At 41.6% G+C, this 17,953-nt stretch overlaps 1 protein-coding gene across 1 annotated transcript in view; it reads left to right on the top strand.

Annotated features, from left to right (window-relative positions):
* Positions 1-2,887: 2,887 nt before the first annotated feature.
* LOC116502431 overlaps positions 2,888-17,953 on the top strand; it is a 154,694-nt gene continuing 139,628 nt past the window's right edge. The window contains 2 exon segments of the mRNA XM_032208326.1: positions 2,888-3,645; positions 3,648-4,652. Of these exon segments, the coding sequence (XP_032064217.1) occupies positions 2,901-3,645; positions 3,648-4,652 (1,750 nt within the window). The 5' untranslated portion in view covers positions 2,888-2,900.

The raw sequence follows: 17,953 nt of genomic DNA, 5'->3' as shown, positions 1-17,953 counted from the left end.
CAAATTTTATTCCATTGGCGGTGCATGCTTTAAAACTGGTTCTCCTTTATATTAGGGTTGTTTTGTTATTTTATGGGCATGCTCTTTTCTTGTGTTGTAAGAAATGTCCATCTGGATTCAGTTCCAAGTGGGGAGAAAGACACTGGAAATATAGACGCTGATTGGAAAGATGGTTTTAATAGTGAAGCAGAACCATCAAACGTGTGATTCTGGGTAGCTGAACACTTGGTTTGATGAGCACATGGACTTTCATACAGTTTCTTCTACAGCATTTTGAAATTTGGAGGCTTGTTTTGTGTATTTTGTTATTTGATTTTAATTACCATATTTTTCAGAGTACAAGACGCACTGGTGTATAAGACGCACCAAGATTTTGAAGAGGCTTTTTTTAAAAAAAAAAAAATTGCACTCTGCAGACCTCCCAAAAATGGCCGGTTTTTTTTTTGCGAAAACAGGTCCATTTTTTGTTAAAAAAAAAAAAAAAAAAGCGGGGAGCATGCATAGCCTTTAGGAGGGTTATAGAGTGCTCCTGGGGGCTGGGGGAGCACAAAAAGAGGCAAAAAATAGCCCATTTTTCCTCATTTTTCCTCTCTCCAGCCCCCAGCAGCACTCTGGATGCCTCCTAAAGACTATGCATGGCTATTTTTGCAAAAGGGGTGGGGTTTCCAGAGGCTGTATTCAGTGTATGACGCACCCATATTTTCACCCTCTTTTTTGAGGGGAATTAGGTGCTTCTTATACTTTGAAAAATATGGTAGTTGGTCTCCCAAAGACCAGCAATGATTTGGGGTTTTTAATCTTGTTTAGCAAATGTAATTAATCCTAGATGCTGACCTCCTTGGGGTTCTATTCCTGTCTTGAATGGATTACCAAATATTCATTTCTAAAAGTTGGCCCTTTGTTTCTCCTTGGGGCAGAGAGCTGAGGCTTTGAGAATCTTTATAAACATGTTTCTCCTTTAGGGAAAATATAATATTCTACCTTTTTAATATTTCCTAACATATATCATTCTTCTAAAGGGGGGGGGGTGTTGCTAACTTTCTTCACTTGGAAACAATATGGAACTGATAATGCCACTGCTGTCTTCTGTGATTTTTTTAACCTCTGTGGGAAGGGAACTTCACCAAGACAGTGTTGCTTTAGGAAGACCAGTACAGCCCATAACCAAACTGGAAGTCACTAGAATAACAAAGCCAGGATACATTAACAAACCTCCCGAGAATAATTACCGGATATCCGGACAATTAGAAATAGCTGCAGAGTACAAAATAATACAAAAGACCTAGGAAGTGCAGGAAGAAGTTACCTTAAGAGAGGAAAAGATCAGAGTGGCAACAGACTGATTAGCTCAGGGCGAAGATGTAAAAATAGGAAATACAGTAGAAGACACTAGAGCTCATCCCTGCCCCATGGGAAGTACTTTAGGGCAGAGGAATAACAAAACGAAAGATAGGATTAGAACCCTTAGCAAAGGGACACAAACAAATAGAGCTATCTATCTCTTTGTAATGCTGACATCTACTGGGGGCTGATCAAATAATAGTACAAAGAAAACAAAAGGACTTCAAGGAGGAAAATGGTATAAAAAATATACACTTATTGTTTGACGGGGTCAGCTCAACTAGGAACGCTGATCTACATCAATGACAGTCTTGCTTTCCTGAAATAATAAAGACAACCTGTTTTCAAATGCAGCTTGCTTCGATCCTAAATTCATTCACTCAGCCAGTGATGCTCTCCCAGCCAGAAATCCGAACCCTCAGAGGAAACCTTTTTCCATTTAACACCATCTTCAAAAAAAAGTGGGGGGAAAAACAAATCCAGGAAATTACAGACAGATCAGCCTTACATTAATACCTGGTAACATCTTGGAAAACATATCCAGACAACAAATCTGTGAACACATGGAAGGAAACAAAATCATAACCAGTAACCAGTAGGGTTGATTTAAAACATTATGCCAAACAAAGTTTATTTAATTGTTTGACAAAATGACTAATTAGTGGACCAGCAAAATGCTGTGGATATCATATACTTAGATTTCAGTAAAGCATTTGATAATGTAGATCACAACCTACAGTAGTGGCCAAAATTGTGGAAACCTTTTGGGAAAAGTTTATTTTTGAGGTTTGATGGCTAATAACATATTTTGGGGTTATGGTTTTTATTTTATGGTTAATACCATAAATTATATATCAATGAAAAGATATTTTAAGCAAAAATGTACTGCAATAACTTTTATGAAAGATTTTCTATTAGAATAGCAGTTATAAAGAAGAAAAGTGAAACACGTAGAAAAAAGAGTGTAGTGGTGAAGGCACCAGGTTAGAGACAGAGAAACACTCAGTTCCGGTCCCACCTGAAGAGCAAAACCATCTGTCAAACTTTAGCCAGTCCTCTTAAGTTTAGGAAGCAGGAAAGGGGGGAAACCACTCCAAAAACCCTTGCCAGGGAAACTGCAAGGACAGACATTACAGACTGACCCAAAAGAACTAAAAACAAAGCTAAACACACACACACACACAATCTCTGTCTCTCTCTGTCTCTCTCTGTTTCTCTTGTACCATTTGCAACCATTTTATGCACAATTAACGATATACTTTTATTTGAATCTTATAGACAAAGAAGATAGCAATAGGAGCATTCTGGACACTGAGGATAACAAGCAACATTGAAAAGGAAAACAAATCAGTCTAGATATCAAAGTGTTTTCCATTTCCTTCAGAGAGCCACACAATTCTCCAACTTCCTCCGCAGGTGAGAGAGAAACGAGAGAAAATCTAGAAGAGATTTCTAGCTGGGAAACGGAGAGTGTGAATTCAAGCATATATTACATGAATGGTCAAGGGAGATTATTTTTCCATTCAGCAAAAGATACAACTTGCAAATCATAGTTGATTATGCATGAGAGGATCCAGACTGGAGAAAAGCCATACAAATACTCTGAATGTAGCAAAACCTTTAGTCACAACAACTCCGTTTTGTTTCATGGAAGACCCACACAGGACAGAAGCCCTAAAAGTGCTCCCAATGCGATAAATGCTTTAGCAAGTATGGCAACGTGGACTCACACCAAGGAGAAATTGTTTGAATGTCCTGAATGTGGGAAATGTTTCTGTGATAAATCCAGCCTGGTTACACACCAGAGAACTCACGCAGGAGAGAAACACTTTGAGTGTCCTGATTGTGGGAAAAGTTTCAGTCAAAATTCTCATCTCGTTTTACACCAGAGCACTCACACAGGAGAGAAACCCTTTCAATGTCCTGATTGTGGTAAAAGTTTTAGTCAGACTTCCAACCTGTTGGGACACCAAAGGACTCACACAGGAGAGAAACCCTTTGAGTGTCCTAATTGTGGAAAAAGTTTTAGTCGTCATTCCAGCCTGGTTACACACCAAAGGACTCACACAGGAGAGAAACCCTTTGAGTGTCCTGATTGTGGGAAAGGTTTCAATACCAATTCCAAGCTGGTGACACACCAGAGGGTTCATACAGGAGAGAAACCCTTTGAGTGTCCTGATTGTGGGAAAAGTTTCAATACCAATTCCAGTCTGGTGACACACCAGAGGGTTCACACAGGAGAGAAACCCTTTGAGTGCCCTGATTGTGGGAAAAGCTTCAGTAACAATTGTAACCTGGTGATACACAGAGGAGTCACACAGGCGAGAAACCCTTTGAGTGTCCTGATTGTGGGAAAAGTTTCAGTCGAAATTCTCATCTCGTTTTACACCAGAGCACTCATACAGGAGAGAAACCCTTTCAATGTCCTGATTGTGGGGAAAGTTTTAGTCAAAATTTCAGCCTGGTGACACACCAGAGGACTCACACAGGAGAGAAACCCTTTGAATGTTCTGATTGTGGTAAAGGTTTTAGTCACAATTCCAGCCTGGTGAAACACCAGAGGACTCACAAAGGAGAGAAACCCTTTCAATGTCCTTATTGTGGTAAAAGATTTAGTCAGAATTCCAACCTGTTGGCACACCAAAGGACTCACACAGGAGAGAAACCCTTTCAATGTCCTGATTGTGGTAAAAGATTTAGTCAAAATTTCAGCCTGGTGACACACCAGAGGACTCACACAGGAGAGAAACCCTTTGAATGTTCTGATTGTGGTAAAGGTTTTAGTCACAATTCCAGCCTGGTGAAACACCAGAGGACTCACAAAGGAGAGAAACCCTTTCAATGTCCTTATTGTGGTAAAAGATTTAGTCAGAATTCCCACCTGTTGGCACACCAAAGGACTCACACAGGAGAGAAACCCTTTCAATGTCCTGATTGTGGTAAAAGATTTAGTCAGAATTCCAACCTGTTGGCACACCAAAGGACTCACACAGGAGAGAAACCCTTTCAATGTCCTGATTGTGGTAAAAGATTTAGTCAGAATTCCAACCTGTTGGCACACCAAAGGACTCACACAGGAGAGAAACCCTTTGAATGTCCTGATTGTGGTAAAAGTTTTAGTCACAATTCCAACCTGGTGAAACACCAGAGAACTCACACAGGAGAAAAACCCTTTGAATGTTCTGATTGCGGAAAAAGTTTCAGTACCAATTCCAGCCTGGTGACACACCAGAGAACTCACACAGGAGAGAAACCATTTGAGTGTCCAGACTGTGGGAAAGATTTCAGTATTAGGACTACCCTTCTAAATCATATGCTTATACACACAGGGGAGAAACCATTTGAGTGTGCCGAATGTGGATGGTGCTTCAGGAGAAATTCCACCCTTATTGCACACAAGAAAATTCACATGAGGCCCCAAGTGATGAGTGTAGAAAAGATTTGAATTTCATTTCTAAAGTCCCTCTGTAAATCCAACTGAGAAATTGACTATTTAATTTGAGTACAAAGAATTTGCCTAATTTTTTATAGGCAAATATGTAATGGCATTAAACTGGAAGGAGGAAGGAAAAAATGGCAACATATTAGTGTGATAATGCCTACCTGGTCATTAGCAGCAGAACTTGCTGGATATGGGTAGTTCTTGGGTTACGAATGTAGTGGATCCTGCCCTTTCCATCCGAAACTTGAGAAGTTATGGGAGTGAATCTCTTACATTGAACGACATCACTCCCTGCTTTCGCCCACACGGTCATTGCTTTCTTGCTTCAGATCAGCTGGACAAGGCATCTGGCGCCAAGAAAGCAGCCCTGAGAGGCTGTGCGCGACTTCTTAGGGTTGCTTTCTCATTGGCAAATCACTTGAGGATTGCGTTCCTGTAGGTTTTGGCAGCCCTTTGCAAAAAGCCTTTGCCTGTAGGAACAGGTACTTCGTAGGGACACACCCCACTCCTCCCAAGCTCAGTTGGTGGCAACAAAGGCAGTTTGCAAAGGGCTGCTGAGGCCCTATGGGAATGCAATCTCCCAGCAGGCCTTGGCATGGAAACGGCAAATGGAGGGAAGGCCTGAAAGACTGAAGTCTTCCCTCCATATGCAAACGTCCACGCCTCAATTCACAGAGAATAGATGCCTAAAGTGTGAGATTACTCAAGACTACTGACCTTGTGTGATCTCGCGGTACGTTAGGCCTCTGTCCTCTGAATGCAGGCAAATAAAGCACAACAGAGAGATCTTTGCAAGGTAAGTCACTCTCCACAGGCAAAATGCCTGTGAAGTCTCAGCTGGGGTTGGGAGAATAGGGGTGAATATAACAGAGCCTCTGCGGTCGTTCGTAAGGATGAACAACAGTCGTGGTGCTCCAGTATTCATAATTTCGGGATTTGTTTGTAAATGCTGGGGGGAAGGGGGGGGGCTTATCGTGTAACTTTGAACATTTGCTAAGAGAACACTTGTAACCCAAGGATTACCTATATTTATTTTTGTAGAAATTGTAAAAATCTTTTTGGAGTGGTTGCTGCCAAGGATTTAGGATCAAAGAGTTTCAATGGGTAAGAGACTAAAGGAAGCCAACTTCATTGGTGCTGGCCAGAGATGCTTCCAAGGGCACCCATGCTAAATGTCTTGTGCGTCTGTAACTTTGCATACACAGAAGTTTTCATTAGGTCAAAGAGGGAAAATCACAGAACCAGCAGGGCTAGAAAAGCGGGGCTTGGGAAGAGGAGATGACTGTCTACATATGCTGAGAGAAATGTTTCCAAAAGGCATTTCAAAAGGTTGGAAGAAAGATTGGTAATACAGATGTGCATACAAAAATGTATCAAAGTTGCCCCACTCTTTGTTTGATACACATTCCTTTTTTTAATTCAAAAATTTAATTAATAAAGTATGCAAAACAAACTAAAACAATTGATACAGAGAAGCAGGAAAGGAGTCGAAAAAAATAAAACATGATATAATGCACCTTCCGCCTTTTTCTCCGTTGAGAAATTGTCATCACCCATTCCTCTTTGGAAATTACCTCTGCTCAGTTTACCAGAATAAAATATTCCTTGGAAATAGATCCTGTCCTGAAGTCCATTCCTCACAGTAATCCAGTCCAACATTTCTCTTTCACATTGTTCATAGGAACAGGGAGATTTTCTCTATGCACAGGTTGAAAGCAGCAAAGCTTTAATGAATACATCATATCGGCAAAGATGAGGGCAAAAGAAGAACTGACTATTTCCCGTGCAAATGCAGATAGTTAAAATTCCAAGTTTTCCCTCCCTGCTATTAGGCCAGGACACATTGTCCAATGGAGACTTCTAGTATTGTTGTGAGAAAGTCTTTTTTTGGCTCTGGTAAACCTGCCAAAACCTCCTTGGTTCCCATGGCTGGCATCGATGTCTGGAGCTTTGTTCTATCTCCCCCTTCTGTCTCCCCATAGTTTTTTGGAAAACTGAGAAATGATAATAGTTGCAACAGCAAAAACGCCATTTGAAGCTTGACACACTCTGGACACTGGATTCCACAAAAGCGTTGGCAGACCGCTGAGTAGCCCTGACCTAAAGCAGAACTGCAGCTTATATATCGTGGGTGCACTACATTACAAAGATATAAAACGGGTAGGAATCAACTTGATGTTGGAATTTTTTTGATAATCTCATTTAACGGACCTCATTATTCTAGGAGAGGAGTCGGTGCTAACTTTCTACACTACATATTTCATCATTCCCGAGATTTCATTCCATTGGTGGTACATGGTTTAAAACTGGTTCTCCTTCATATTAGGGTTAACTTGTGATTTTGTAGACATGTTCTTTTCTTGGAAACAATGTGGAACTGATAATGCCACTGCTGTCTTCTGTGATTTTTTTAACTTCCATACCTAGCAAACAAAACGTAGGATTTTGTAGTGGTGCACTATGTGGGGATGTTTGCATTCTCAGATGCTGGCAAACCACACTGAGAATGCAACATCAGCACAATGATCCTTAATGATTAATAAATGTGAGACATGAGATTTGGCACGTAGGCACATACCATCGCTTGCAGCAGGAAAACATGAGTTGTTTATTAACCTTCTCAACCATAGTTTGGACTTTGTCTAGCTAATCCAATCAGTACTTTGATCAATGAATCAGTTTTTGCTACGATAGCTGTATATGACAATAAAAAGGGAGCTCTCACGAGCTGTTGAGAGTGCCTTCCCATTAAACTTCATCCTGCCTGCACATATTTTCTTCATTGGAACAACATCTGGTGACCCCGACGTGATTCCCCCTGCAGTCATTAGGCTGGATGAGCCCAGGTGCACCTCAGCGAACTTCGCTCCCAAAAATTCGTGAGGGGGGCGGGTAACTGTCAGCTCAGCAGAAGTTTCATGCAAAAGAGTTGCAAAAAATACTTTAAAATAATGGAACAGCAGGAATTAGTTTAAGTGATTTAGAGCAGTTAGTAAATGAAATAGGTTGTCAATGCCCATGGTATCCAGAAGCAGGAACTTTAGATTTGCAAGACTGGATAAAAATTGTAATACATTTGCATTCGCCACCACGAGCACCAATACAACATTTGTTGCTATGGCAGAAATGTAAGGAAGCAATTGAGGTTATGGGGACTTATAGACTCAAGGCACCGTCATCATCTCTCTCTTTGCTTCCTGAGGTGGGGTCTGCTCCCCCTCCACCATATATGCAGCTAACTCTGTCGGCAGAAGCTATGCTGAAGCCAGTGGAGCTTAGATCCCCGAATGCTCCCTTACAGATCGCTCCTTCACAGGAGCCAGTTAGCGCAGTAAGAGCAGGGTTTCAGGAAGAGCAGAAAAAGGGAACACTCACTAGGATAGAACTTGGAGAGGGTCTCCAAGCTTTTCCGGTCGCACAGACAGTCAATCCACAGGGGCAGGCTCACTATCAGTGGAATCCCTGATAGTGATATCAAATTTTGAGAGAGCTGAAGAAAAGTATCACAGCGATAGGTTTGCATTCCACCTATACTGTTGGAATGGTGGAAGGCATATCTAATGGTTATAATTTGATACCACAAGATTGGAAGGATTTATTTCGCATGCTTCTTACACCAGCACAATATGTTGTCTGGGATTCAGAATACCAGAGAGAAGCAATTCACGCAGGAAACAATTCAGGAGGTTTATATATACCAAACTAACTGTATGGAGTTGGTGCTTTGGCTACAATACAACAGCAAGCCACAGGCACACCCCCGCCAGCCTACTCCGTGATAGGGCACTGTGTGATCAAAGCATTTAAGAGAGTGCCAGTTTCTGGCAAACCTAGCAAGTCTTTTGCAGCAAACATATTCGGATTTTATTGATAGATTGCAAGAAGCTGTTCAGCGGCAAGTAGATAATAAGGAACTAGCGGAGAATTAATGAAAAGGCTAGGCCATGAACATGCTAATACTGATTGCCGCCGCTCATTGCAATCTGTTGTTAATAGGGAAGATTACACCTTGGCTGATACGTTGAAAGCATGCGCTGATATAGGCACAAATGTTCATCAAATGGATGCCTTAGCAGCTACCTTACAAAAAGGAAAGTTTGGCAAGCCCAAAGGTAACTCTTTTAATTGTAACAAACCTGGTCATTTTAAACAGCAGTGCAGAGCTCCGGTTCCACCACAAATCCGCAAAGCCCTTATCCGCGGAGACATAAGCGTGAAGACTAATTCGCGCCGTTCTAAGCGCTAAGGAAAAACACGACCCTACCGCGATGACATAATCGCGGAGGGCAAATTCGCACATTCCCAAGCACTCAGTACCCTAAACCTAACCCTAAACCTAACCCTAAACTCTTTGGGTTGTTCAGTTTTATAGACCATCTTCGCTTACCACTTACTACTCAGCCTTCACAATTACACTGGTACTGAAAAAGTAGACTTACAAGTGTTTCTCAAAGTTGTGGCCAACATAGTTATTTGCGGGTGGCACTGGCTTGCATATTGCGATAGTTGCGGTGTCCCACAGTCATGGAATCGCCATTTGGGACCTTCACAATTGGCTTCCAAGAAACAAAAATGACAGGAAGCTGTAAGTCACAGTCATGGTACATTGCACTGAACGGAACATGGTGATTTGCTTAATGACCACAGCTGCAACAAATATTGTAAGTTGGCATGGTTATGTGTCAGTGTACTGTGAGAAGTAATCACAAACCCACCCACCCCGAGAATGAAATGTTTTGGGGAATATTAAAGAGAGGCAGAATATTATATTTACCCAAAGGAGAAATGGAGAAAAAAAAATCTTAACAAAGGCAGAAAGTATCTTCAGAGATTTTGTGTCCATTAAGAAATCCAGGCCAGCCTATTCACAAAGAAAAAACCTTCAGCTCCAGTTGATGGGATTAAAATTTGCCTTCCCCCACCCAAATTCTAAGGACAGGATTTTTAAGGACCTTTTAGGATACAATGGATGGAAACTCATCAAAGAGATTCGAGGAATCGAAAAGGACCTGCTGCCATGGAATCACTGAAAACATCTTCCAAATACCTTGATGGAGATTGGACAAGTGTGTGTTTCCACCTCCTGTCGCTAGATGGCGGTGAGGCAACATCTGTGCCTAGAAAGCCATCTACACCATCCTTGCGCTTAAAAAAAGGAATTTTAAACCATTGCTAGAAAGGATAGGAGGAGCGAAGCGCAGAGGAACTTCCTCTTCCGGATGACTCATGGGAGGAAGGAGGTGTGCAGGGCGACTCTTCTGCTCTTCCCATGCTCGAAGGAGTAGCTGGAAGGTGAGTGGAGGGCCGGTGGGAGGAGAGTCCTGGAGCAAGTCGGGCTGTTCGGTTCCCTCCACGGCCTGGAAGCAGAGAAGCAACTGGGCTGAAGCATCTCAGCTGCTGCTGCTGCTGCAGGTTCCTTCCCTCCCCGAATTTAAGCCCACTGGTGCTGCCCGCTGTGAAACTGGTGGCTGCAATTTTCCTCCTGGTGGGAAGATTTTAAAAACCTCTTTTAAATTAGGGGACTGGAGACTAAAACATATGAAGAATGGTTGCAGGAACTGGGTATGTCTAGTTTAATAGAAAGAAGGACAAGGGGAGACATGATAGCAGCCTTCCAATATCTCAGGGGTTGCCACAAAGAAGAGGGAGTTCAACTATTTTGCAAGGCACCTGAGGGCAGAACAAGAAGCAATGGGTGGAAACTAATCAAGGAGGGAAACAACTTAGAACTGTGGAGAAATTTCCTAACAGAACAATTAATCAGTGGAACAGCTTCCCTCCAGAAGTTGTGAATGCCCCAACACTGGAAGTCTTTAAGATGTTGGATAGCCATCTGTCTGAAATGGTATAGAGTTTCCTGCCTAGGCAGGGGGTTGGACTAGGAGACCTCCAAGGTCCCTTCCAACTGTGCTATTGTATTATTATATTAATTAAGGTTGATTCTTTGGGAATGGCTTCCCTCCAGAGGTTGTGGGTGCTGCCATTACTGAAGGGTTTTCAGGGGAGATTGAACAGCCATTTGTTGCTTGTACTGATGTGCTGTGCTTGATTTTTGTCAAACATGTCACTATGCATTACGGCCGAACATCTCCACTTTGGTCTGGTCTGTGCAAAGGACAGTGTTCCAGAAGTCCTGTGATTTATTCAGATGCAACTTTGCAAATCTCAGCCATGTTGCTATGACCTTTTTAGAGAGAAGAGCAACCCTTCCAAATCAACCAGAGTTGTTCCGTTTTTTCTATTTGCACTGTCATGAATCTTGACATTTAACATGCTAACTGAAGCCTGTAGAGCCTGATATATAACCTTTTTTTTAAAAAAATTCTCTGGCCATTGCATCGTCTGGCCTTGGGGTGAATTTTCTTGGATGTCCACTCCTGGGAAGGTTGGCAACTACCGTATTTTTCGGAGTATAAGACACACCAGAGTATAAGACACACTAAGGTTTTGAAGGGTCAAATTAAAAAAAAGTAGGTAGGTAGATAGAGGGATAGAGAGAGAGAGAAAGAGAGAGAAATACAGTAGGTAGGGAGAGAGAGAGGATAGATAGGTAGGTAGATAAAGGGAGAGAGCGCGAAATACAGTAGGTAGGTAGGGAGAGAGATTGCGTGTGTAGGTAGGTAGAGGGATATATAGAGAGAAATAGAAATGAGAAATACAGTAGATAGGTAGGGAGAGAGAGTAGGTAGGTAGGTAGGGAGAAATACTGCGTGTGTAGGTAGGTAGAGGGATAGAGAAATAAATAGAAAGAGAAATACAGTAGATAGGGAGAGAGAGGTAGGTAGGTAGATGGAGGGATAGAGAGTGGGAGAAATACAGTAGGTAGGTAGGGAGAGAGTGTGTAGGTAGGTAGGTAAGTATACAGATAGAGAGAAATAGAAAGAGAGAAATACAGTAGGTAGGTAGGGAGAGAGAGTAGGTAGGTAGGTAAGTAGAGGGATAAAGAGTATGAGAGAGAAATACAGTAGGTAGGGAGAGAGAGAGGGTAGGTAGGTAGGTAGATAAAGGGAGAGAGCGAAATACAGTAGGTAGGTAGGGAGAGAGATTGCGTGTGTAGGTAGGGAGAGGAATAAAGAGAGAGAAATAGAAAGAGAAATGAGAAATACAGTAGATAGGTAGGGAGAGTGAGTAGGTAGGTAGGGAGAGATATCGCGTGTGTAGGTAGGTAGAGGGATAGAGAGAGAAATAGAGAAATGAGAAATACAGTAGGTAGGTAAGGAGAGTGTGTGTTTGTAGGTAGGTAGAGAGATAGAGAAATAGAAAGAGAGAGAGAAATACAGTAGATAGGGAGAGAGAGGTAGGTAGGTATATGGAGGGAGAGAGAGAGAGAGAAATACAGTAGGTAGGGAGAGAGGGGGGTAGGTAGGTAGGTAGGTAGGTAGATAAAGGGAGAGAGAGCGAAATACAGTAGATAGGTAGGGAGAGAGATTTCGTGTGTAGTTAGGTAGAGGGATATATATCAGGTTTGACGAGACGTGTTAGATTTTAATGTAATTTGACCCCACATGTATACTGTTTTTTTTCTTATATTTTCATTACTATTACTATTTTTTCTTTAAAACTAGGATATGTTAAGCATATTGACATGTAGCGGAAATACACCAAGGAGAGGAGGAGTGGGAAATAGAAGGGAGAAGAAAGATGGGAAGAGAAGGATAGGAGAGAGGGTAAGGGGGGTAAGATGAGAAGGATAAGGAGGAGTGGATTGTAGAGAGAGGAGCAGTAGAAAGAGGGGGGGGAAGTAGAGTAGAAAAGGATGATGGAGGGAAGATAGAAAGTTGGAGGGTGGTAGAAGAAAGAGTTGTATGGAGAGCAGAAGAGCTATAATGGGTTTCTATTTTTCTGAGCATTGTTGACAAGAGGAACTGATGTAATTATTATTTAATAATATATGATACGGACTATGTATAGTATACATGTGAGTGTGTTATGAAAATGAAAATGGAAATAAAAAATATTCAAAAAAAAGGAGTATGAGAGAGAAATACAGTAGGTAGGGAGAGAGAGAGAGTAGGTAGGTAGGTAGGTAGGTAGGTAGGTAGGTAGGTAGGTAGGTAGGTACGTAGATGTTTCCAGATGTATTTATCCATGTGCCCGAGAAGGAAACAGCTGACAATCTGCAGCACCTTGTTTCTGCTGGCATAGCACTTGATCAATGTAATTCCCATCAGTCAAGAGAATTACATAAAGAGCTTTTGGAAAGGAAAAAAAGGGGGAAAAAAGTTTTTGAACTCTGCAAACCTCCCAAAAACAGTCCATTTGGGGGGGGGGCTTGCAGAGTGCTCTGGGGGGGCGGCAAAAATGAGCAAAAAATGGCTCGTTTTTCACGAAAACGGACCCGTTTTTTGAAAAAAAACCTGCATACAAACACTTATAGAGTGCTGCTGGGGGGGGAGCAAAAATGGGCCGTTTTTTGCTTATTTGTGCCCTCCCCTGCCCCCAGGAGCTCTCTGAAAGCTTCCACAATGGTATGCATGGCTATTTTGGTGAAGGGGCGGGGCTTCAGAAGGCAAAAAAAGTGTTATATTTGGTGTATAAGACGCACCCAGATTTTCAGCTTCTTTTTTGAAGAAAAAGGTGCATCTTATACTCTGAAAAATACAGTATCTGGAATGTTTCCCACTTGTGAATAATCTTCCTCAGTGTAGAATGATGGATTTTAAATTGTTTGGAAATGGCCTTGTAAACATTCCCAAAAATATGTAATTCTTCTCTTTGATTTGTGTTCATATTTTTAACTATCATCTTTGTTTTCCCTAGATTTATTTTAAACCCGAATATCTGACCATATTGATTAATTATGTTCATTAAAGCCATAGTTGATTTCCCCGGTTGGGTTAAAGTTACAACCAGATCGTCCGCAAATGCTCGTAGTCTGTATTCCTAATGCCTAATCTTAATTCCCTGTAGGTCTTCTGACCCTCGTATTTTATTCAGCAATAACTCCAGGGTTAAGATAAACAATAATGGAGATAGGGGACAACCCTGTCTTGTTCCTTTTTCAATTTTAAAGGGTTCTGTTGAACTACCATTAACTATAATTTGTGCTGTTTGTTCCTGGTATATTACCTTAATAGATTGTATAAAATACTCTCCAATTTGCATCTTTTGCATTATTTTCATTAGAAATTGCCAATTCACTCGATCAAATGCTTTCTCCGCGTCCAGAAATATGAGAGCTGCGGGGACTTGGTTGTTCTTTCCCAGATATTCCAATATATTAACAATTTGTCTTACATTATTTTTCATTTGTCTCCCTTGTATAAAACCAGATTGGTCATTATGGATCACTTGTTGTATAACTAACATCAGCCTATTTGCTAATATTTTAGCAAAGATTTTGTAATCTGTATTAAGTAGTGATATAGGCCTATAATTTTTTGGCTGGCTGAGATCTTGGTGTTCTTTTGGGATCAGGGAGATAAAGGCTGTTCTCCAAGATGGAGGAATCCTTCCTTCCAATTGAATTCTGTGAAATAGTTCCTTAAGAGGTTCTACCATTTCTAATTGTAAATTTTTATAATAAACCACTGTCAATCCATCTGTACCAGGTGCCTTCACAACTTTTAACTGTTAAATTATCTGGAGGATTTCCTCCGAAGTTATTGGTTGGTTCAATCTCTCCCTTTGCTCATCCTTAACTCTAGGTATTTTCTCTTTCTCCAAATACCTATCTGTTCTGACCCCCCCCCCTTCACGGCTCGTTAACAAACGCAGGCAGGCAACTTAAAAGGACTTTTCTTTATCAGTTTTCAGTTCAAACTGGCTTCGAGCCCAGAAATAACATAAACACAACTCTCCGATAAGAATTCAAAACAAAAGCTCTTACAAACGCTGCCCTTCTTCCACCGTCTTCACGAAGCAGGTTTACATGAAACACCCAAGCACTTATCCAAGTGTAACAGGCATAAATCACGATTAATCAAGCAATGTTTTACCAAACACGGAACACACGAAGGAACGACGTTGACTCCAGCGACTGGGGCGTGGCAGCATCTGTCCTTTTATCTCCAAACTTCCTCCCACAAGCCCCAGCTGCATACTGAATCTTATATCCCAAAAAGTCTCTCAGCAAAACTGCTGAGTCACAACACCTATCTATGTCTAAACCTTGTATTTTATCACCAGTGTATAATCTTGTATAAAATTTTTAAAAAGCCATTTTAATCATATCCTGTTGGTAAACTTCTTTACCTTTATAATCTATTTTTTCTACAGTACGAATTTTTTGTTTTTTCCTCATCATATATGCTAACCATCTGCCTGGTTTATTTGCATTGTAAAAAGTATTATGTTTAGCATATAACAAATTAGTAGCCACCTGATCTGACATCAACGTATTAAATTACGCTCTTAGTAAAATGTTTGCCTCTTTTGTCTTCTTATCACCTGGGTTAGATATTAGCTCCTGCTCTTTCTTCTTTATCTCTTCCTCTAATTCCTTTCATTTTCCCCTCTGTCTATATCTATATAGATTATTTAAATTTATTAAAACTCCTCTCATATATGCTTTACTTGCATCCCAAACCATTTCCATAGATGTTCCCTTATTCATATTAAAAGCAAAATATTCTTTCAACAGTTTTTTACATTCATTGACATTTTTCTCATATCTAAATAAATTTTCATTTAACCTCCTAGACCTTCTAGATTCCTTCCCATATTCCAGTTCCATCCAAACCGGGTTATGATCTGTTAATGCTCTCGAACATATCTTTGTCTTCTTTACCTTAGAAAGAAAATCATTTGTAATTAATATAAAGTCAATCCTAGAGAAGGATTGATGCCTATCAGAAAAAAATGTAAAGTCCTGTTCTTTAGCATTCCCTCCAGATGTCTCTCAGCTCTATATCGTCCATCGTATTAAAGAAAGACTTAGGTAATCTTGCACGTACTTGAATATTTTGCAGTAGACCCTTCTTGTCTTTCTTGGTGTCCAATATTCCATTCCAATCACCCAGTAATATACACGATCTGTAATCCCATTGTATTAACTTAGTAAGGAGCAACTTATAAAGTTTTTCTTGTTGTTGATTGGGGGCGTATACTCCCTTTAAGAGTATCTTTTTTCCTTCTAATAGTAGTTCAATTGCAATATATCTTCCTTGAGAGTCTGCTTCAATTAATTCAGCCTTTATATCCCTTCTTAAGTATATAACTATGCCATTTTTTTCCTCAGGGGCAGAAGCTACAAAATGTTGTCCCAATCTTGCATTCATCAAATATTTCTGATCATTTATTCTAATATGTGTTTCCTGTAGGCAAATTACATCATTTTTAAATTGTTTCAAATAGTGATCTTTTTTTTTCTTTTTTTTGTGGTGAATTTAAACCATTGACATTCCAGGTTAAAAATTTAATTGTCATCTTCAGCTCCCTGAAGCTTTTTAAGAGCCGCCTAAAAATCCTGTAATTTAATTTTTGGTCTAGCTCCTCCCACGGCTTCTGAATTGATGTTTATAGTTTCTTGAGTTGTTGTCTGGGCTTGTTGCATTTTTAATTCTTGTTCCTTGCGTTTGGTAGCCGCTCGGGTTTGTCTTTACTCCTAAATTCCTTCTGTCTCCGCAAGAAGATTCAGAGCTTAGGCCATATCCAATGATCCTTGGGTATCTTGCTGTCTGGCCTCACCTGCTTGTTCCCTTTCTCTGAGTCCTGGGGATGGCGGGTAACCAGCCTTTAATACGTTGCTGTAAAAATCTCTGGCCTTCCAAACTCAGTTGTGACGGTGTCTTTGTCCCAAGTAATTCACCACTAATCCAGCTGGGACTTCCCATCTAAATTGTATCTGGCGGTTTTTAAGTTCATCCGCTGGGAATGCGTAGTCTTTCCTAGACTTCAACATTTGTGGTGGAATTTCCTTCAAAACTATCACCTCTTGACCTGCAATCTGCAACTTAGTTTTATAGGACTCTTGTAATATCAGGTTCCTTGTATTCCTAGTAGCAAAATAAACTACAATATCTCTTGGTAATTGTTTCTGTCTGGCATTCCATGAATTAACGCGGTATATTTTGTCCATTTGCCAGTCATAACCAGCTCTCGGTTGGCCAATGTTGGTCAAAGGCTTCTGCAAGAATCTTCTTCAGATTTTCTTGATTGTTCTCTTTGAGGCCTCTTATCCTCAAAGCAAATTCCATCGCTCTGTATTGTATCATTGTAATTTCTGCTTCTGATTTATCACTTGTTTTGAACTTTTCAATTTTGCATTCTAAATTGACATTGGACTGGTTGTTCTCCATAGTGAGGGGGGGGGAGTATCCAGAATGGGTTGACCTTATCCTCTCATGATTGGATTGAGTCAGATAAGCTCTTTGGGCAACGCGCCCTGGCACCAGGTGTTCCCCAGTTTTTTCTGACTCATCCGATCGTGAGAGGTTGCACATTCTGGATCTCCAGCAATTTACTAGGATTTAAAGAGAATTCATTTGGACCCATCGAATCTTGCCTCCATGCACCACGCACAGCCTCCTCCTACAGGATCGGGACTGCCACCAGCTCCCCCTTGGGCGGCACACTCAATGAGGACCTTGGATGGGCAGCAGGAGGAGAGGGTACAAGCCTCCTGGAGACAAGCCCTAGTCGCTGAGGCTTCTAAGTTGCTGGAGCGCTCCATCGCTCCCCTCAGGGGTTGAGTGACGAACCTGGGCTTCCCAAACGCCCTGGAGCACCCGCGCTGCCTCCACATGGCCAGAGGATCGTGAGGAAGCCAAAGAAGCCTTTCCTGGCCACAGCAGCATCAGAGAAGAGGCAGGAGGAAAAGAATCCGGCTAAGAGGGCGCGCGGCAGCTCCCTGGAGCACAAGCCACTCTGCAAGTACCTTTGAATTTTGTGCCCCTTTTGCCAGCTGCGCGGCACCATTTTGAAGCCAGGAGGACCCACATGGTCCAAGATGGCGGCACCCAGCAGCTACCAGGAAGAATCTGGTGGCAGCCAGATTTGCTTCCAGGGCGATCGCATCATCGGTGGCATCATGCAGGTTGCTGTGGCTATGGCAGTGCCAGGCAGCTGCAAGCATGGACTGCAACCCCACCAGAGGGGCAGAAGAGCAAGCATCCAGGTCAGTGGCTTCCCCAGAGACTGCCTGAGATGGGGGAGGAAAGGCTAAATGTAAAAGCAAGCACTGGTCCCCCAGGGCAGATCCAGAGGAGTGGGGGGGGGGGTCACAAGCCT

This window comes from Thamnophis elegans, chromosome 2 (assembly GCF_009769535.1).
Source record: "Thamnophis elegans isolate rThaEle1 chromosome 2, rThaEle1.pri, whole genome shotgun sequence".
NCBI classification, from domain to species: Eukaryota; Metazoa; Chordata; class Lepidosauria; order Squamata; family Colubridae; genus Thamnophis; species Thamnophis elegans.
The sequence above is the reverse complement of the archived record's forward strand: the minus strand, read 5'-3'. Positions and strand labels throughout refer to the sequence as shown.